Source organism: Emys orbicularis, chromosome 9 (assembly GCF_028017835.1).
Source record: "Emys orbicularis isolate rEmyOrb1 chromosome 9, rEmyOrb1.hap1, whole genome shotgun sequence".
Taxonomy (NCBI): Eukaryota; Metazoa; Chordata; order Testudines; family Emydidae; genus Emys; species Emys orbicularis.
The window spans coordinates 17876717-17898538 of NC_088691.1; the positions used below are offsets into that span (position 1 = coordinate 17876717).

Here is a 21822-nt window from a genome sequence, read left to right on the forward strand (position 1 = left end):
GTCAGACTAGATCACATTCATCCCTTCTGGCCTTGGAATCTATGAAACTTTAGACTCATATGTAGTATTTTGTATATATACACTGTACAATGATCCAGGCTTTATACCAGGCCTCTAACCATGGTATCTGAGCACCTGGGAGGGACCTCAGGATAATGCATATGAATAAGAGAAAAATCAAAGGTAACTGCTTCCATTTTGTGGGATTAAAATCTAACACTTAGATTGCAATAATGTGGATTGATGTGTAAATGTTTTCTATGAATTAACCAGGAGTGTAGTGTCACACATAAATTAGAGGCATCAAGAGATTCTTTTGGAAATACATGAAGAAGAAGAGGCAAATATCACTTCAGGAAACTTTAAAAAGCAAAACAAAAACAGTTGTTCCAATATTACAAATTTTAGAATTAAAGTAACCCAACAAAAATGATCCCTCAGTTACAATGAACTGAAGCAAAAACAGTAATACTTTGCACTTCTGTAGCATCTTTCACTCAATGATCATAAAAGCCTATACAAATACTAATGAATTAATCCTCACAACACCCATGAGAAGATCATAAGCAATATTATACCCATTTTACAGATGGTGATAGTAAGGCCTATAAAACTTAAGGGACTTGCCCAAGATCACACAGCATGTCTATGCTAGGGGGGGGAAAACAATTCTCCTGATTCCCAACCCTGTGCTTTAACCATTACATCTGCAAGAACACCAGCTTCCTTCTCTGACCAATATTTGCTAGAAAAATAAACAACCCTATACTTCAGTTTCCTTATATTATAGGTCAGAATTTATTAACGCTTCAGATTTACCAAGAGCAGATAATGGAATGCATGGATACCCAATAACCAGACCCCGAGAAGTCTCACACCTCTCCCAATGTAAATGAATAGACTGTAACTTTTTATGACCACACAGCTTTAGAAAAAACATGATTTTAAATAAAGACTAGATTATTTTTAGGTCAAAGTGTCAAGGCACACTAGGATGAGTTTATTCAGTGTAAGAGTTTTAATTCTCTTTAGCAATTATTCAATTTTACTATAACATTTCAGAATAAAATATGGCAACAGTGTTTCTTTTGCATTGCAGGAGACATCTACATTATTGTCAAGGGAATGCAGCCTACACTCAGACAGTAATGAATTAAGGGTCACTCCTGCCAGGCACTAAAGCGCACGTTCAGTTCCCACTGATGACAGTGGAAGTTGAGAGTGCTTGGTATCTCACAGGATCAGGCCCACTGCATAGATGCTGGAACTAGGGGTGCTACCACATCCCCTGGCTTGAAGTGGTTTCCACCATATACAGGGTTTACAGTTTGGTTCAATTGCTCTCAGCACCCCACTATACAAATTGTTCCAGCATCCCTGGCCCATTGTGATATATCCTGTAGTCCTGATATCGGCAGAACTCCCAGTGACTTCAATTAAGCAATATAGTATAGACTACTTGTATTCTTTCTTCCATTCCCTCTCCCTACCCACAACTTTTAAAGGCTCTGATACATTCTTACAGCCTATCTAAAACACTCAGTAAACATTTCAGCTCACACCAGTGCTACCTATCTATATTTAGCCAGCTCTCTGTATTCCTGCATACTTCAGGCAAATTTAGAACAAACACGACTTGAACTTATTTTCAAACACAGACAGAAGCAGGCTCTCACAAACAGCACTGATTCAAAAGGGGGTATTTAAAATTGGCATAAAGGTCATTTTGAGATAGTTATGGCGGACAGATTTGCACTGGGCACAATAAAAAGAACAGTTTCCACCACTTGTAAGCTAGAAAAAATGCTTTCAAAATATTCATTCTAGAAATTAACCCCTTCTTCACCCTCCCTCAAAAAAAAAGTGCAGATAAAAAAACAGCATAAGCCTGAAATCTGTAACCCCCGTGAAAGCTGCTGGATTGTGAAAAGGCCTCGTTACAGAAGTATGTCATGGAGCTAGCCTGTACCTGTATTTCAATGCACATTCCTCTGTTAATTGAATTTAGGCTGAAGCCTGGTACTCCTTCTACCTCCCAAAAATGAGCTCATTACACTGGAATGAGGAGGAGGGGAAAAATTTGATCACTGGAATCTCTTTAATAGAAATTATAGGCTCTTGTTCTGATGCAAAGAACTCTAGAAGTGTTTTGCCTAGTGCTATTATGCAATTAGAAATGGAAAAGCAGTCTAAGCAAAATTTACACTATGTTCAATGATATTATAGGACCCAATCTTGGAGGCACAACTGCCAGTGATAGCAATGCACAAGGACTGCAGGATCAGCTGGAGGATTCCTACGGGAAAATTTGTAAAAGATTTCAGATTGGAATAGCAGTCTCCAAACTGTTCAAATCAACTTCCTATTTCAAAAGCTGTAAGATAAGAAAGAAAGAGGTAAAGGTATTTGAAGTCACTGGAAGCTGATGGTGCTCAGCTCTTCCCAGCATTAGCCCCTACACTTGAACATTATGAAATGGTTATTGTTGTATTTGGAAGTGAAAGGTGTTGCATCCACTGAATGTGACCGAATGTCAATTAACTGTTTTAAGACTATCAGAGTTTTATGTATTGTCAAAGTATTTTTAAAATCACCGTGTTCTTTTACTATGTACAGGGTGCACAAATATAGCTGCTTCTCCTCATGTCTATTCAGATTTGCATGTTCGATCCCTGTGGATCTCAAAACGCATCCCTTGGTAGAGCTCAAGAGAGTCTTAGTGGGATTGAAGATCTAGTGTAAACATTAATTAATTCTATCCTGCCATTGTAGAATAACTGAGACTAACTGGCTGTTTTTTAATCATTATCACTCCTTTCTCAAACATGTGCAGAACTTGGCTGGATGGTGTGAAGCTGGAAGATAAAAGCTAGCTAACCTCCCTTTGCAATATTCACAGTATAATGCTAGCACATGAAAGAAAATGCAACTGAATGAAGAGTCTTTAGGTGGTAAACAAACTAATGAGTAGATCCACCAAGGTTCTGAATGTCTTCAGCTCCTGCAGGCCTCTATGGCTATGGAAAATGTATTAATAAAATTCTACAGCTATGAAGTACCCAGGTCAGACCCCATTGGGCTGTTTGCACTAATTGTCTGGGTAGATTTCAATTCAATCCTAATAAGATTACACAGTCACAAAGAACGTGCTGGCTAAGAGCTACCACAGAACAAACGACATAACCACGAAGCTGCACTGATGTGGACATCTAAACCAGAGCACCTTATTCATGGGCACTAACTCGTTTTACTTTCAGGTCTTCTGAAGAGCTTAAAAGGGACACTATCACATTAAAGAGCAAACATTACAAACGATTCTTGTCTCTGTTACTATTCCCACGTGGGACTACTAAAGCAGAAAGAATTAATAACATCCAAGGTTAGATTATCCCCAGTACTTCTGTAAGTGGAGAGGACCCAGGTCTGTTGGATCTGGCTGGAGGATGCAGAAAGAAGTGGAAGAGGCAGATCTTCAGCATCATGACTCCCCTTCCCCAAAAACATGGTACAATTTGATTCATTTAGATTTTTACTTTATTTGAATCTGCGCTTTCTTTCACATATAGTGACACTGCCCCACCATCACAACCTCCTCTGCCATACCTATATATTTTGTACCCCGATATTACTGTATCCCATTGATTATCCTCATTTTAGCAGATTTCCGCAATGCGTATTATATCAACATCCTCTTTTAATCCCAGGCACTCTATTTCACCCAAAAGAAAGGTGATAGGCTTTCTTAACCATAGTGGTTATACTGCGCTTTTGTGATGCAAGAGTCACTTCACCACAAACATAGCAGAAGTTATCTGCACTGTTCACACAAGTACGAGGCATCTCTGCTCACGTTGGCTAAACAGAAATGTGTCCCTTTGCAAAAACAAACACTGACAAATAAGAGAGCACGACACTGTATGATTTCTAGAGCTGATATAGGGCAATTTGTTCAGCAGAGTGATGTAAGCTTCGTTATGATTGCATCATCCATGACTTCTAGGAATAACATGATGCAATTCATATCATGTATGATGCAATACCAGCTTCAGATTGCATCATTCATTGTTTTGCCTAAAAAGCAAGTACTGTCCAAACCCAGTCATAGATTTATTCATAGATCCAGTCAAAGATGTATTTTAGTCATTTCTGGTTTAAATTGAGATCCCTTCCCTTTATAACTCACTTATCCTCCGCCATTCCCAAGTCAAGGGTCGTATATACTGACCCAATAGCATATCTTGAAAACTAGAGCCAATCAACAATTTTAAGCATCATTTTCGTTCTCAGTGACCCAGAATTAGTAAAGTTTGACTACATTTATTTCAGAAGCATTTTGGCTGTAGAGCAGTGTAATCAAACAGAGTTTAGGCAAACAGTCCACAGACTCCTTTTATGATATAGTTCTGAATACTCCTAGAAGTTCTTGATTTTTCTGCTGCCAAATTGCTTTTTTGCCACATTTTCCCTTCTCAGGCTATGTCCTTTCAGTTATAGTCCACCCTGTTTTATGGATAGGTTTAATCATCATTGTATAATACAATGATTCAGCCAATTATTGCTTTACTAAATGTTTCCAGCTTTAGTGGCAGTGATAGCACAAGTTGGGGGTGGGAGAAAGTGTTATAGCACAAACGCTTTATAGTCGCAGTGAGAGTATTAACTGAATTGATGAGGTGGCTTTAGCGTGCTTGCTACCGTTAGAATTTCATATCTGGCTGTTTGTGGTGTCATATCCATGTCTGGAAAGACCAGCAAATGCAGTAGTTGGACAGCTTTCCTCATTTAAATGCATTTGGTTAATTTTATAGTAGCAAGAAGATGCTCTAGGACATGCATTTCTGGGAGATTATTGCACTTCTTACAGCTGCCTTTGTCATCATGATTTACGAGTTCAGACATGCTATTATCTCTCAGCAAATGCACTGCCTAGAGTGTTGTACTGTTAATTAAAAGTTTTTCCTTTGCTGAATAAACCTGCTTCTCTTCCTAAAGAGACTTGTTTAGTTTTGAGGCTCCTCTTAAGAACTAGATAAGATTTAATCTCTCAAATGCTTCATTATCAGACCAAAAAAAGTTACATTTGAAAGGACTCAGAGAAAAAAGGAGGAGAATAACCAGGTAGATTTCAAATTCTGAGCTGACAGGTGAATAGGCACAGTACATACTGTAATTAAAACAAGTTTTTGAAAGACAAGAGGCATACCTGGCATCATCTGAAAGCTAAAAAATAGGGACTTTTGGGAAGAAAAATAAGGAGATGCCTATTAGTTCCTTTGAAACACAACGAACTAGAATAACTTCTTAGAAGTACAGTGGAATTAATAGGTCCCAGATTGTTCGAGTGCACTTATACCTTCTTCTCTTCTGTTCCCTTCCTAAAAAGGGGAATTAATATCTTGTTTCTTCCATCAAACCTTGTTTAATAATTTTCCTTTCTAGCTAGGTTTTAATGGTTGACCCATTACTTCTAAGGTAATATTCAGGCTTTTACCTTGATTATATTACAGTAGAACCTCAGAGTTCTGAACACCTCGAGAATGGAGGTTGTTTGTATCTCTGAACAAATATTATGGTTGTTCTTTCAAAATTTTACAACTGAACATTGACATAATACAGCTGTGAAAGTTTGCTGTGCAGAAGAAAAATGCTGCTTTCTCTTTAATTTTTTTAGTAGTTTACGTTTAACACAGTACTGTACTGTATTTGCTTTTTTCCCCACTGCTGCTGCTGCCTGATTGTGTACTTCCGGTACCAAATGAGATGCGTGGTTGACTGGTCAGTTCATAACTCTGGTGTTTGTAACTCTGAGGTTCTACTGTACTTACATTGCGGTCCTGGCAAATATTTACATCGAGGATGGAATCATTCGTTCTCAAGGTTAATGACTGTAGCAAGGTACATCAGCTGCACCCCTCTGAGTTGGGTGATGCAGATTCTCAAGTAACAGGCACTGGTACATTCTCAGTGTAGCTAAGGCCTGGTCTACACTACGAGTTTAGGTCGACTTTAGCCGCGTTAAATCGAATTAAGCCTGGACACGTTCACACGACGAAGCCCTTTCTTTCGACTTAAAGGGCCCTTTAAACCGGTTTCTTCACTCCACCTCCGACGAGGGGATTAGCGATAAAAGCGGCCTTAGGGGGTCGGAACTGGGGTAGTGTGGACGGAATTCGACGTTATTGGCCTCCGGGAGCTATCCCACAGTGCTTCATTGTGACCGCTCTGGACAGCACTCTCAACTCAGATGCACTGGCCAGGTAGACAGGAAAAGCCCCGCGAACGTTGGAATTTCATTTCCTGTTTGCTCAGCGTGGAGAGCACAGGTGACCACGCAGAGCTCATCAGCACAGGTAACCGTGATGGAGTCCCAGGATCGCAAAAGAGCTCCAGCATGGACAGAACGGGAGGTACGGGATCTGCTCGCCATATGGGGAGACGAATCAGTGCTAGCTGAACTCCGAAGCAGTAAACGAAATGGCAAAATATTAGAAAAGGTCTCCAAGGCCATGAAGGACAGAGGCCATAACAGGGACGCACAGCAGTGCCACGTGAAAATTAAAGAGCTAAGGCAAGCCTACCACAAAGCCAGAGAAGCAAACGGAAGGTCCGGGGCAGAGCCGCAAACATGCCGCTTCTACGCGGAGCTGCATGCCATTCTAGGGGGTGCAGCCACCACTACCCCAACCGTGTGCTATGACTCCTTCACTGGAGAAACACACAGGGAAGCGGGTTTGGGGTACGAGGAAGATGAGGATGGAGAAAATGTAGATGCAGCATGACTGATAGCCCTCGGCATCTTCTGGGTGCTTGGCAGCAAATACTGGGCGCTTGGCAGTTAGTGTACTAAGACTGATAGCCACATTTTTCCTGTATGATGACGATGGCCTTCAGGCCTATTGCACGATCTGCTGCTCAGGGAAGACCCTGCAGCGGTTACCAGTCGTAATACACCATCTACTGCCAAAAGGCAAAAGGCAAGGGCTGGTGCAATGCAGCCCTACGGCTGCCAGCACCCAGATCGCCGATGAAGGCTACCAGTCATGCTGCACCGTCTACCGCCAAAAGGCAGTTAGCTGCTGCTGCTGTGTAGCAATGCAGTCCCACGTCTGCCGGCACCCAGATGACATATGGTGACGGTGAGCTGAGCTGAGCGGGCTCCATGCTTGCCGTGGTATGTTGTCTGCACAGGTAACCCAGGTAAAAAGGCGCGAATCTATTGTCTGCCGTTGCTCTGACGGAGGGGGAGGGGCCTGACGACATGTACCCAGAACCCCCCGCGACACTGTTTTGCATCATTCGGGCATTGGGATCTCAACCCAGAATTCCAATGGGCGGCGGAGACTGCGGGAACTGTGGGATAGCTACCCATAGTGCAATGCTCCGGAAGTCGACGCTAGCCTCGGTACTGTGGACGCGGTCCGCCGACTAGAGCACTTAGAGCATTTTATGTGGGGACACACACAATCGGCTGTATACAACCGATTTCTATAAAACCGGCTTCTATTAATTCGACCTAATTTTGTAGTGTAGACATACCCTAAGAGTGAGATATCAGAAGCAGCATGAGAGCACTGGCTACCAGAGTTTCTATTGGCAGCCTCCCTGTTCCAAAGTAAGTCAGCACAGGATGGCTCATAATGGGCCCTCTTGACATTAAGGAAGCTAAACGAGAGGAGACTAATACATGTGCTCAGTAGTGGTTCATGATGTAACTGAGGTTGTGACGAAGTGGGAACTTTCTTAAATGTTTTGCATGAATACCGTGTGTGTCTCAGTTTCCGCTATATGTTGCACAAATATCTAGGTGGTGGGACAAGGGTGTGTGATCTTTGCAGAGACCCTAGCAGGCAGGTATGACTGCCTCTATTTGCCTGCACACAGACAATGGCCAGACACTCTGTATCCTGGCAACTGTTGGCTGTTGCAAGGAGCCAGCTGAAGGAGTTGGAGAACAAAGAGGGAGGTGGAGGCCAGGTGACCTGTTTGCCCAGGAAAGAGGCAGAGGATGGAGGAGGGGCAACTGGGTGTGACTGGGTGTGACTGACTGCTGGAGGCTAGTCAGTCTCCTGGTTTGGAAATGAGGGACGAGAGCCTCTGGATCCCCCCCAAGATGGACTTTGCTGAACTTTCCTACTTCCTGTGCTAACAAGAACTGTTCTATGTTGTGTTCCAGATGACTAATAAGCCCTTCTGTTTTACAACGCTGGCTGAGAGTCACTGCTGAATGAGAAGTTGGGATGCACGGTCCCTTTGGGGGGCGTGTAAGGCTTCCCTAGTTGTCCTATTCAGGTGGACTCACTGCGGGGAGCTCACGGTGCAGAACAGGGGTGCTGAATGCTCCGAGGTCAGACCCAAGGAGGCGCTGAAGCCCAGGAGGCTTGCCCTAGCAACAGTGTGCCCTGAGGGGTGTCACATAAAAAGAGGGTCCTGTCTGAACTTCATTCAGAGCTGTTCCAGAGCACCGAGCCTGCGCAACTGTGACAGAGGTTAATCTGGACCCTACAGAAACAGCAGGAATAGGGTCTGGCACCATGGAGTCTGTAGGGATTTCTACAGGTTTGGTACCCCCACAGTTCAGAAAGCAGGTCATCTTGCTGGCTGGAGGAAAGCAAGGATAGTACTAAATGAGGAGAAAGGCGAGCAGCATGTTTATGGAACAGGCTCCCCTGTGGGGGTATGGCTACACTGCAGCTGGGAAGTGAGAGGTTCAGTGTGGGTAGAGGGACTCACGCTAGCTTTACTCAAGCTAGCATGCTAAAAAATAATCATAATAATCAGTATGGACATTGTAGTGCTGGCTGTGTCTTGAGCTAACAGCCTGAGTCCGAGCTCAGCCGACCCCCCGCGTCCAAGCTCAGGCAGCTAGCCCAAGTCACCACCACTGCCATAATGTCAACGCTGCTATTTTTCGCATGCTAGCTCAAGCAGAGCTAGTGTGAGTCTGTGTTCCCATGCTGGCAATCACACCTCCCAACTGCAGTGCAGACATACCCTGGCAGACCACCGTGTACGTGGCTGGGACTCCACAGGTTTGAGAGAGAAAGTGCTGGGGAAGCAACTGCTCTGGGCACAAGCTCCCCTGCAACACCAGTAGGAATACTGGAAGATTGGCATTTTCTCCCTTTATGTCTTCTATCCCTCTCTGACCGCAGAGAGTTATACACAGCTACGGGAGATAGCAGCAGTGAGTCAGTCTGTCATGGGAGGGCATCAGGGAGCAGCATAGATGGGTGGTCACTTTGTACAAATGCCCTGCCATTCACTGAGACAGATGCAGATTTTTTTCTCCCCAGAGTTCTTCAGGCTGCACACAGTTTCTAGACTACATACACTCTGAGGGGAGCATGCATCTGTTGGATTTTCTGTGGACAGGGATACATTAAGACCTGTGCTTGGGCTTCAGCTTCCCACGATATTAAAGGACCCATATTTGTTTGCTGGGATGTTTCATTTCCCCAGTTGCAGATGAGGGAATTCAACAGACATTTCTTGCAATTATTAAAAGTGTTCACTGAGCTCATCTCGGCATAACCTTGTTAACCATTTTGAGTCTGACTGCCAGCCCCTTTAGACTAGTGACATGGCTCTTCACTTTGCTGTTAATGACCTACTTACTTGCTTACCTTTATCTTTCTAGTCTATTTGATCTCAATGTCACTTTCAAGACAGCACCAAATCCAGCACCATTCCCATTGAAATCAATGGGAGGTTTGCCCTTGCAAGGAGAGTAGCACCAGATCCAGTATGAACCCCTTTTCAAAACACAACAACCATTTGTTTGAAAAGTTTGTTTCATGGGGCAACACCATAACTGCTCTGATTACAGGTTTCTGCAACCTTTACTCATATGAATAGCCCTGATGCAGTTAAGTTCAGACCCTCGAGGGGTGGGGTGGGGCGCTGTATGTTTATAAATATTTATAAAGTTTCCAAAAACGGATAATTTGTCCCCTCTTTCCCATGATCTCACCATTTAGTTTATTCACAAAGACAGGTGCTATCAGACTCTTCTTTACTGCCCCGTCATAAAACTTTATACTTGGCTCCGGATAGGAGCTATTACATTAGCCTGTTATCTAGGAAGCAACACTAGAAAGCAGGGAACAGTGCCCAGGATCAGCTCTTAGCATTAAGTTCATTCACCAGGTCATCTGCCTTTTCACACATTCCCCTATTGCAGTGGCAGAATGCAAAGTTTCTTATTTTTAGAAAGTTATAAACTGTAACAATGAAGCACAAGCAATATTAAAAACTTGAAAAAAATCCCAAGAACTCACCATTAAAAAGTGAGGAATTCATTCAACAATAGAAAAACATCAAATAATTAAAATACTTTGCATGTACTGAGCATCCTTCACCCAGGGATCTCAAAGTGCTTTCCAAACATTCATTAATAGGATGAGAGTAGCCAGAAAATTGTTCACCTATGTTCACTACACCTCATAATAGGTCATCATCTCAAAGCAAAACAACTGCCTTTAACAGTGCAAGCGCACAGCCACCCAAGAAGAGATGCATTCATTTTATGTTGGGGGTACGGGATGGAACAGAAATGGCAGTTCTAAAAGAGGGCTGGTGGTGGATGAAAGGTAGTGAGCCACTCCTAAATGCAATGATTCACTTTGACTAGTACTGGTTAATGTGGGAGTTGATAAGGCCCTATGGAGTGTTTTGCTGATATTCTTTCCACTACAAAAAAGTTAGAGGTCCAACTTGGAGACAACCTTCAACATGTAAGCAGAACTCTATTTTGACAACAGACTAATCAGATCCCTCTACAATGGACCTTAACAATAGCAAAAGTACTTACAGGAATAACATGAGTATTTGTTTGACTAGGAAAGCAGGAAATGTGTGTTGGGAGAACATCCAAAAGCTATAACTAATAGGAAAAAGATAGATGTTTCCCAAAGATCTGGGGTTTAGCTAGTGAAACACAATGGGCTATACTTTAGCTGCCCCTGAACAGATGCCCTAGGGGTGGGGGAGGAAGACACAGTAAACCTTTTCCTTCCCATACATACCCATGAATGGCACAGGCATAGCATTCCTGCTGCTGCGGCTGCTGCCTGAGCACAAGAAGTATGCAGACAGAGCACCTGGAGTAACCTCATGGCCTCAAGGGGGCTTGGCCATGCAGTTCAGTGGAGCTACCAGCTGTGTTGCTGTCACAGATCTATGCAAACACCTGTGTATATCTACCTCTGCAGATAGTGCTGCAAGCCACCTTCCCTCAGCTGCTACAGATCCTCATGCACCTCCTGCCCCAAATCCCAGGTGAAGTGCAAGAACTCGGCCCCATTATCCCTACTAAATTCTCCAATTTGCTTTCAGTTCCTTTGCCCTTTTATTCTATTCCTGGACATTTGCAAATATGTGGTATTATACCAGATCTGGCCTAAGCAGACAGAACTCCCAGTGACATTTACAGTATTAAAGTGACCCTCCCCACCCCCCACCTTTGTCACACTTTATTCGTAAGACGTACTGTATTAGTGTCAAGCTACTTCTCTCTCCTCACACCCCCCGCATCCAAGGAGGCAGCAGTAATAAGGTACTTGCACAGATTGCCAGCTGGAGAGCCTGTAAATGAGCAGCTAACTCAAATTCTGCCTGAATTATCTCTTTAAGTGAGGGCCAAACCCTGCATCTCCTACTCCCAGGAGAAGTCCTATCTCACAAGAGCAGTGTCGCTGACTGCACTCAAAACTGCTTGTGAGAGTAAGCAGTCACAGGATTGGGCCCAATTTTCTTATCACAACTTCTTGATATTTTTATTACTCTTGCCTATCTAAAAACAAATACCAGATGCCTGGAGTCATCAGAATACAAGTTAGGACAGCTGGGAAGAGCTAAAATGCTCACCGTTAACAATCCTAAGATTGGGTAATTTTCCTATAGGCAAATTCTGACTTCCATTGGAAAAATCATCCTGCAAGTAAGTAGGAAAGTTCCAGATACGCTCTCAACAAGTGGTTTACTTTCAGGCGGAACTTTCCCTGGCAGCTTGAATGGGAAACTGGCAAACAACACTCACACTGTACATCACAATTTCTTTTCTTTTTAAAAAATGATAAGGATCACTGAAAGATACGGAGTTCCCATTTCTGTACTTGGGAAATAACGTGCAATCTTTAGTAACTCAGAAAGCTCTGTACAAATTCTGAAATGCAAAGCACTTCTTTAATTCACCAACTTTTGCATTTACACAGCACTTTCCATTTGAGGGCCTCAGTCTGCTTCACAGACATAAAATACTAAGCTGTGAAATAAAAAGAAACATGCTTCTAGCCATTAGAGTCAGGGCCGGCTCCAGGCACCAGCTTAACAAGCAGGTGCTTGGGGCGGCCAAGGGAGAGGGGCGGCACCTGCAGCAATTCGGGGGCGGCAGGTCCCTCACTCCCTCTAGGAGCGAAGAACCTGCCGCTGAACTGCTGCCGCCGATTGGGGCTTTTTTTTTTTCCCCCCTCTTCCAATTGCCGCTGCTGATCGTGGCTTTTTTTTTTTTTTTTTTTTTTGCTTGGGGCGGCAGAAATGCTGGAGCCGGCCCTGATTAGAGTTATAAAGGAAACCTGAAAACGTGAACGGAGGGTAAACTGTTGTAGTACTGTCTGCCCAATGGTTAGGGCCCTACCAAATTCATGGCTATGAAAAACACATCATGGACCGTGAAATCTGGTCTCCCCCCATGAAATCTGCTCTTTTGTATGCTTTTACCCTATACTATACAGATTTCATGGGGGAGACCAGCGTTTCTCAAATTGGGGGGTCCTGACCCAAAAGAGAGGTGCAGGGAGGTCAAAGGTTACTTTAGGGGGGGTCACAGTATTGCCACCTTACTTCTGCGTTGCTACCTTCAGAGCCGGAGAGTGGCGGCTGCTGACTGAGGGCCCAGCTCTGCAGGCAGCAGCACAGAAGTAAGGGTGGCAATACCATACCATGCCATCCTCACTTCTTCGCTGCTGCTGGCAGCGGCTCTGCCTTCAGAGCTGGGCTCCCGGCCAGCAGCCACCGCTCTCCAGTTGCCCAGCTCTGAAGGCAGAGCCGCCGCCAGCAGCAGCGCACAAGTAAGGATAGCAATACCACAACCTCCCCCTACAATAACCTTTTGACCTCCCACAACTTCTTTTTGAGTCAGGACCCCTACAATTACACCACCATGAAATTTCAGATTTAAATAGCTGAAATCATTAAATTTATTATTTTCAAAACCCTATGACCATGAAATTGACCAAAATGGACTGTGAATTTGGTAGGACCCTACCAATGGTGTAGATCAGTAGTCCCCAAAATGTGGGGTGGGCCCCCCTGGGGGGCATGGAGGAACGTTCAGAGGGGCGAACAGCACGGCCTGGGCCAGCCCCTGGGAGGTAGCACCACCCAGCCCCGCTCTGCTCCCAGCTCAGCTCCGCTCCCAGCCACAGCTCCGCTCCGCTCCCAGTCCCTGCTCTGTCCCCAGCCAGCTTTGCTCTCATTCCCTCTCCACCCCCAAGCCAGCTCCACCTCTAGCCCCAGCTCCTTCCACATTCCCAGTTCTGACCCTAGCTCCACCTTCAGCCCAAGCTCCTCTGCTGAGCAAACTGTGCAGTATTGGAGGGTGGGGGGCACAGACAGATTCCATTACTGGTAGGGGGCGGGGGGTGACAGGAAAAGTTTGGGCACCACTAGTGTAGACGGACAGTTTCAGTGGCTCCAAGACACTCAGCTTTCCCAAGAGGAAAAGTTTTGTCAGATTTTATTTCAGCTGCTGAGAATCCTGGCCCCAGTTTAGCAAAGTACGTAAACGTATTTAAGTGGGATTGGTTATATGCTTAAAGTTAAGCATGTGCCTGCCTGCTTTGATTAATCCTGGCCCCTGTGAGCATCTTATAAACAACAGTCAGGTCAATTTTCCTCTGAGACTGCTTGGGAAATCTATGCACAGCAGAAGAGGCAAGTGCTGGAGATATCCCCTGGGAAGAGACTGAGGAAGGCATAAAGTGGCAGAGATCACTACCCATCCTTGCCGGCAGGAGGCTGTGAAGTCGGGCAGAAGATAAGGGGCTATGACCCATCCAAGACCTCGTTGCATACTTTATGGACTCTAGCCCTACTTGCTAGTGCTACACTCTCCCGGGCCTTGAAGTCTGGCATTACAGCTGGCCCTGCACAGAGCAGAAGGCACGGAGGGCAATAGGGGGAGAAGACACTTGGTACCATATGCCTCCTTTCACACCTGTGCATGAGGCATCCACAGTCTGTCCCAAATAGCTTCTTTATTATGTTGCAAAGAAAGAAAGCTAAAGTCCTGGGCATTGTTGTGTTTTGAAGGAATTCTTCATTTTTTCTATTATCTAAGTGCCAAATGGAATGCCACATTTTCAACACTCACTGATCTTTAGCATCCAAAAAACAGTCTGTGTATAAAAAGTTCTTTGTTCAATAAGAAAAATATAATACACGGTACTAAGAAAAATTCTGCACAGGCCTTGGCACTCATTAGAGAACTGGCTTTGCATGCATGACCTCTTATATTTGTATATACTCAGATTCAGTTTTAAATTAGTTTTGTTCATAGTTCTCAGCATGTTCTTACTGCAGTTGGGGAATAACATAACAGACCTCCTGTATCGAATTAAGATCCTTTCCCAATGGGACTACACGCACCGCATAAAGCCAAACAAGAATAGGGGCCTCAAGCCCTAAGTATTCCTATGGCTGTTTAGTGACTATCTTGCTTAGTGAATGGATGAAGATTTTGTTTTACATTTACAAGGATATACATTCAAATTTTATATTATTTCTTCTTAAACTTTCTGTTGACTCTTCCTCCATACAGGCCTCAGCAAAATAACAAATTAATTATCTCCAGAAAAAGCACACAGCCAGATAAAGGTGTGATAGCTATAGAAACAGTCATGCTACCAAAAGGTTAGTCACTTACAGTAAATGATCAAAACAAACAAACAAAAAGTTGGGAGTTGATCTCATTTTCTAATGACCATAAAACCACACATATAGGAACTATGAATTGTTCGAAGTAGGACTAAGAGAGCCACTATTATGTCTTTTGCTTGTTCATTTAAACAGTTAATTCTTCTCTATCATGACTATTCTTATAGCTATTAGACCACATTATTCCTTGGTGTAACTCCACAGAAAATAAGGAGTTACAGTACAGATTAATTTGATCCAGTATGTCTTAACTACAGTGACATTATAAACCATTGAACAGTTGTACTGCAAACATGTTGAGCTAAGGCATAGAGAATCAGCAAGAACACCTCTGGATACAGTAAGGGAGGATAGAAACTGGACCATGTGGCCTAAGCATGCCCTGGCATAACCTAGTGCAACTCCAATAACATCAATGGTTCTAAGTCAGGTTGTATTCATACTTGGATACTGCTGTACACCCTGGATGGTCTGCAGAATAATGTGTTAAATGCTGAAGAATAAAAAGGACATCTGATCAGTCCATATACAAATGTATTAACAAAAATGAGTCTCAGGGGATTAGTAATGACATACTCAGTCTCTATCTTATAAGTAACTGCTTTGAGTCTGAGTCAATCATGTCTGAAAGTCCAATGGTTGCTGAAGAACCATGGTTACTGTGGGATGTGCTGGTAGTCTCAATACGGTTCCTAGTGAACAGTGGTTCACATCAAGACTGGCACCATTCCCAGCAGTCTCAGCAAAAAGACCAACAACTGAAGGGACATGGAAAAATCAGTTACCATCTCACCTATGGAAATATGCTCCAAGGACCTCAGGGTGATATGGGGGAAATGAGCTACTAAGGCCAGACTAGGGCCCAAGTTCCTGGAGCAATGGGATGAGATCAGAATCTGTGCTTTTGTACATTTCTAGCCCATGTGCTTGCAAAGCAAAGCTTGAGAACGTGAGCCAAGCCTACCGCTGCAATGGTGTCTACTGACAGTCTGAAACCATAGCTCTGAAAGGGGCAAACAGATTCTTGCATCTCAATAGAGAGTGAACACCGAAGCCCACTGCCCTGGGATCCCCACCAATATCACCCCAACAGAGCCCTCAGTGGGTGGCTGAAGAAGACTGCAGCAGGCCCAGCCTACACACCCACTCATGCTGATACACCCAGGCTGCTGACTTAAGTACTGAAGGGTCCAACTCTGATGTCATCCTTGCCTCGCCAATAGAAAGAAGGGACCCCTACTCCTCCCAAAGGGATAGGGAACCCTGCACCACTGCCTTCCTAGGTAGGGAGTGAGAGCCCCTATCACTGCCATTCCAGGTGGAGGCATGGGGCAGAGTTGGAATAGGCCCCATGACTTGGTGTACTTAGAGCCCCAGATTGCCTTTATTCAGCTTTGTGCACCACCACTGTCTTTCCTGTACTTTCTTAGTGAAGAGCAACGAAGAGTCCTGTGGCACCTTATAGACTAACAGAAGTATTGGAGCATAAGCTTTGTGGGTGAATACCCACTTCGTCAGACGCATGTGGTGGAAATTTCCAGAGGCAGGTGTAAATATGCAGGCAAGAATCAGTCTAGAGATAACAAGTTTAGTTCAACCAGGGAGGATGAGGCCCCCTTCTAGCAGTTGAGGTGTGAACACCTAGGGAGGAGAAACTGCTTTTGTAGTTGGCTAGCCATTCACAGTCTTTGTTTAATCCTGAGCTGATGGTGTCAAATTTGCAAATGAACTGAAGTTCAGCAGTTTCTCTTTGGAGTCTGGTCCTGAAGTTTTTTTGCTGCAGGATGGCTACCTTTAAATCTGCTATTGTGTGTCCAGGAAGGCTGAAGTGTTCTCCTACAGGTTTTTGTATATTGCCATTCCTAATATCTGACTTGTGTCCATTTATCCTTTTACGTAGGGATTGTCCAGTTTGGCTGATGTACATAGCAGAGGGGCATTGCTGGCACATGATGGCATATATTACATTGGTGGACGTGCAAGTGAATGAACCGGTGATGTTGTGGCTGATCTGGTTAGGTCCTGTGATGGTGTCACTGGTGTAAATAAGTTGGCATCGAGGTTTGTTGCATGGATTGGTTCCTAAGTTAGAGTTACTATGGTGCGGTGTGTGGTTGCTGGTGAGAATATGCTTAAGGTTGGCGGGTTGTCTGTGGGCGAGGACTGGCCTGCCTCCCAAGGCCTGTGAAAGCGAGGGATCGTTGTCCAGGATGGGTTGTAGATCACTGATGATGCGTTGGAGAGGTTTTAGCTGAGGACTGTAGGTGACGGCCAGTGGAGTTCTGTTGGTTTCTTTCTTGGGTTGTCTTGCAGCAGGAGGCTTCTGGGTACATGTCTGGCTCTGTTGATTTGTTTCCTTATTTCCTGGTGCAGGTATCGTAGTTTTGAGGTGTTGGTCTCTGTCTGAGGGGTTGGAGCAAATGCGGTTATACCTTAGCGCTTGGCTGTAGATGATGGATTGTGTGGTGTGTCTGGGATGGAAGCTGGAGGCATGAAGGTAGGCATAGCGGTCGGTGGGTTTTCGGTATAGGGTGGTGTTAACGTGACCGTCACTTATTTGTACCGTGGTGTCTAGGAAGTGGACCTCCCGTGTAGATTGGTCCAGGCTGAGGTTGATGGTGGGGTGGAAGCTGTTGAAATCGTGGTGGAATTCTTCCAGAGTCTCCTTCCCATGGGTCCAGATGATGAAGATGTCATCAATGTAGCGTAGGTAGAGAAGGGGCGTGAGTGGACGAGAGCTGAGGAAGCGTTGTTCCAGGTCAGCCATAAAAATGTTGGCATATTGTGGGGCCATGCGGGTGAAGAGAACAGCTTCTGTCTCCAGCATGATCACCACAGCACCTTTCATGACCATTATAGTCACTCAATATTATAAACTATCTTAGCTCCTTTGCAAAAATACGTCACAGTACTATAGGTACTTACCAAATTAATAAGAATATTGGTGAAATAAGGCTATCAAACAAGAATAAATATTCCTATGCAATTTGACATATTGTCCACTTTCTTAATCTGCTCAGTGCTTTATTCTTAAGGACTTTCAGGACTGAAAGAAAGGAGGACTTGTGTAGCTCTTACTCAAATATCCTGGCAGTCACTGAAACTAATAAGGATGCCTGTCTTAAGCCATGATCTGTGCCATAAAATGACAGGCACAGCCAAATTTTCAATTAAAATATAGGAGAGCAACACACATCCATTTCTCTAGAGGCAATACATTATGACTCTTCACTCAACAAGACATGTTTAACCAACATATCTTTCTATAGTTCACTCAGTGTGCAAAAGAATCATGTTTGCCAGTGGACAGTCAGGATATATAGATTTCATCAGAGATCTAGACATGTTGCTTGATTAGCTGCACAATACCTTAACAACTCAAACTGACAAATTAGAGTAGTGGAGTCATTTCTTATTAAATAATTTTCTTGTACTTACACTCACAACATCTAGGCACCTTAATTTCCTGACCCAATATTATTCATAATATAAACAAAAAAGCACTTAAACACAAAGAAGCCCCTTGAACAGACCTTTTTCTTGTGATCTAAGCTATGAACAGTAGAAACTGATCAGAATCAGCAAGGTGATTAAAAACAGTGACAAATAACTAATACAGAAAGGACAGCGCTGAGGTATCCCAAGGTTCAGGGGGTAGTTCATATTCCCTGGCACATACAGTGTGTCAGGCCACGGCTGAGATTTTCAAAGCCAGCTAAAGGATTTTGAAACACAGCTCCGATTGAAGTTAATGGGAATCATTTGGCTAAATCCATCACTTGACTTTGAAAAGTCTCAGTCCAAATCTGTTAAAACACAGGTACCTTACTTCACACAAGCCTATGTGGAAAACTCACGTTGCTAAATGATTAAAACTGTGACACCATTTCTTAGCTACATTCTTTACCTTGTGAATAAAGCATGTGATATCATTTCATTAGTACCTGCTGAAAAAAATGGTAAAAAGTGACAGGACCAAAGCTCAGCAAAACTAAACTGACCATCTTCTATTGTCAGTAACTACAGTGCATCTGCACCTCACTTCGATTATGTTGCACAAATGTAACAGTGCACAGCATTTGCTCTAGGAATTTTGAGAGAGTACCATCCCCTCAAAAATTAAACTTATGTCTGAACTATTCTACCTACTATTGTTACACATAATACTGAAGATTACAATAACTGAGGGACGAGAGAAAGGTATTCTATTTTTCCAGTTTATTTACTTTGTGCATTTGACATCCCTTGTATCTAGTCAGATCCTTGTACCCATATGGAGCCCCAGTGACTTCAATGGAGCTCTGTAAAGATGCAAGAGTCTGTCTGTGCAGATCACCTTGCAGGAGCAGGGCCTTAGACTGTTTCCGCTATTGTCTGTATGTGTTGTTTTAAGAGGAGAGGAGGGGACTCTATATTTTTTTTAAAGGAACATGTGGCTGTAAAATGACACAAATTGACAGGAGGACTCAGGCAGATACAGTTTCTGAAGTTACTTTTAACTCATATAAAAAAAAACTGGCTAGATTTCAAGCTGACAACATCCCCTTGAGCTATGCCTCAAAGCTTACAGCAAACCAAATATAACTAAAGTTATACAGTATGAGAAGTTAGAGACCAAAGTCACAGTTATCTCTAACATCGTGCCTCTCAGTTACTAGGCATCCCAATTCATACATAATCATGCTTTTTGTGCTGGTTAGAGCTTTATGCAACACCAGAGATAGAATTTTAGAGATAAACAATTAATCCAGGTTTTAATACTGCAAGGTATAAAATCATAAGGTTCTATACTGCAGACAACCAGAAGTATCCCAACACTCTGTAAGGGCCCAGTCCAATTATGCTCCCATCAACAGAAACTCCCAGTGACTTGACTGGCGCAGGATTGGTCCATATGTGAACAGAGAATCTATCATTTCAACATGAGTTCTAGAAAAATTAAATAATTCATGAACACTAGAGGCCTAATCCTGCACTGTTTTGCACCATGCCTAGTCATTTACAGTTGTGAAAACTGGGTGTAAAATGCTACCACCAGTGTGAGTGGAAAAGTCTGATTTGGTAACATTTTAAACCTCCCTGTTTTACAAGTATAAGTTACTATAAATATGGTTGAGAAATAGGCCTCTGAGCCAAATAAATGACTTAAATGAACTTAGTGGAGAAAAGAGTTTCCACTTAGGAAAAGTAGAATGACCTATATCAACCATGGCCAAAAAGGCATGTTCAGAAAGACTCCTTAAGACTCATTGTTTAACAATTTGGTATGATATGCTAGAATGGTACTTTGAAAAAAAAAAAGCAGGGAAAATGAACTATTTATTTTAAATTAATCTGATTTTGAAAATCTTGCGTACAAAGTGTAATATTCTCTGCTAGCTAAATTTTGCATGTACACTGTACATCTATGGGAATAACCTTATGTAAAGATATTATGCTCCACTAATCTGAAATTTTAATACTCTATCCAGTATGTTCAGTCCTTTTAAGTTTGATAACACAGAATTGTCTATATTTATGTACATTTAACAGCACTTAGTTAATTAGGAACAAATCCTGGAGCAGTTCCATTAACTACTCCCATGTATAAATGCTTGCAGGACCTAGTTATTATTCAGTTTCATACTTATTTTTGTATGGTTTTCACATACAACAACGAGAGAACTTTTGTTTAAAGAAAATAAGAAAATATTGTTGTCAACCCATAACAAATGGTATGGGGATTCAGGGGCAAGGCCTATTTTTAAAAAATATTAATTTTAAATTAACTAGGTTTCAGGTTTACTGTGTCCCTTTACATACAGCAAAACCTGTCTTAAAGGACCGGGCAAGGAACTTACCAAAAATTGGTTGCGCAACAACCTAATATGCATGAAGCAGAAATGGAAAGAGGGACTCAAATTCTGTTCTGTTATGTCACTGTAAATCCAGAATAACTCCATTTATGCTGACTGAATACTTCAGTATACACTGGGGTAAATGAGTGCAGAATGTAGCCTACTATGTTCTGGGTTATTTTGGAGGTGATATTCTAAGGCAGGTGCCACATAAATGTGGTCTCACACAAATTCCACTGTACACAGCATTAAAAAAAAAAGTTTGTATTAAACTGTAAGAGGTAAGATAAATACATAGGGGCTGATTCTGCACTGCCTTGCACCGAGTGTAATCATTTACACCTGTTCAAAGGGAACATAAAATGCTAACGAATCACAATGGTAGGAGTTTGCACTCACTTGGCACAAGTAAAACTGATTACAGAAGGTGCAAGGCAATACAGTATTAAGCCCTATGTATTTACAAACAGTGTAAAACTTGTATGTATTTGAAAGAGTTTAGTATTTGAAAACATTTTTGAACTCTTTAAAAATAAAAAGCTTCTAATCCTTTAAAGATACAACTGTATCTAAATACTAGTGAAGCAGATGAATATTTTGATTTTACATTGTTGACAAACTGTATCCAGTCAAATCACTAATTCTTATTTTAAGCTGCTTTTGTTAAAGAACTGTGCTAAAATGTGAACTAAATAAAAATATTTTTAAAGTACGTGTTCCAAATGTTTTCACAGATTCATGGCAGTATGTGTACTGTAAGTTAAACACTACAAAGAATTGATTCGTAAGTGTTGTGTAGCCTTAGTTTACATCACAATATGACAAAAGATTATTTTGAACTACTGTTGGTACATCAATTGGGCTTCTAAATTTAAACTCACAGGGTTTACACTTTATGGATTTTTTAAAGGGATCTTTAATTTAGAGCAGCTGAGGGGACTAAAGAGTTCATTATCTTAACTATTTTATTAAGAAATGTTTCAGCCAAAGTAATGGTCAAATTTATGAGCACATAAAACCAGCATCCTTGATTATTAGGGGTTATCCTTCT

General features: G+C 42.7%; 1 protein-coding gene across 1 annotated transcript in view; it reads left to right on the plus strand.

Moving 5' to 3' along the window:
* The first annotated feature begins 2207 nt into the window (after window positions 1–2207).
* Window positions 2208–21822, plus strand: part of COL4A5 (collagen type IV alpha 5 chain) — a 159964-nt gene continuing 140349 nt past the window's right edge. The window contains exon 1 of the mRNA XM_065410920.1: window positions 2208–2396. Coding sequence (XP_065266992.1) covers window positions 2208–2396 — 189 coding nt within the window. The remainder of the gene's footprint in view (window positions 2397–21822) is intronic.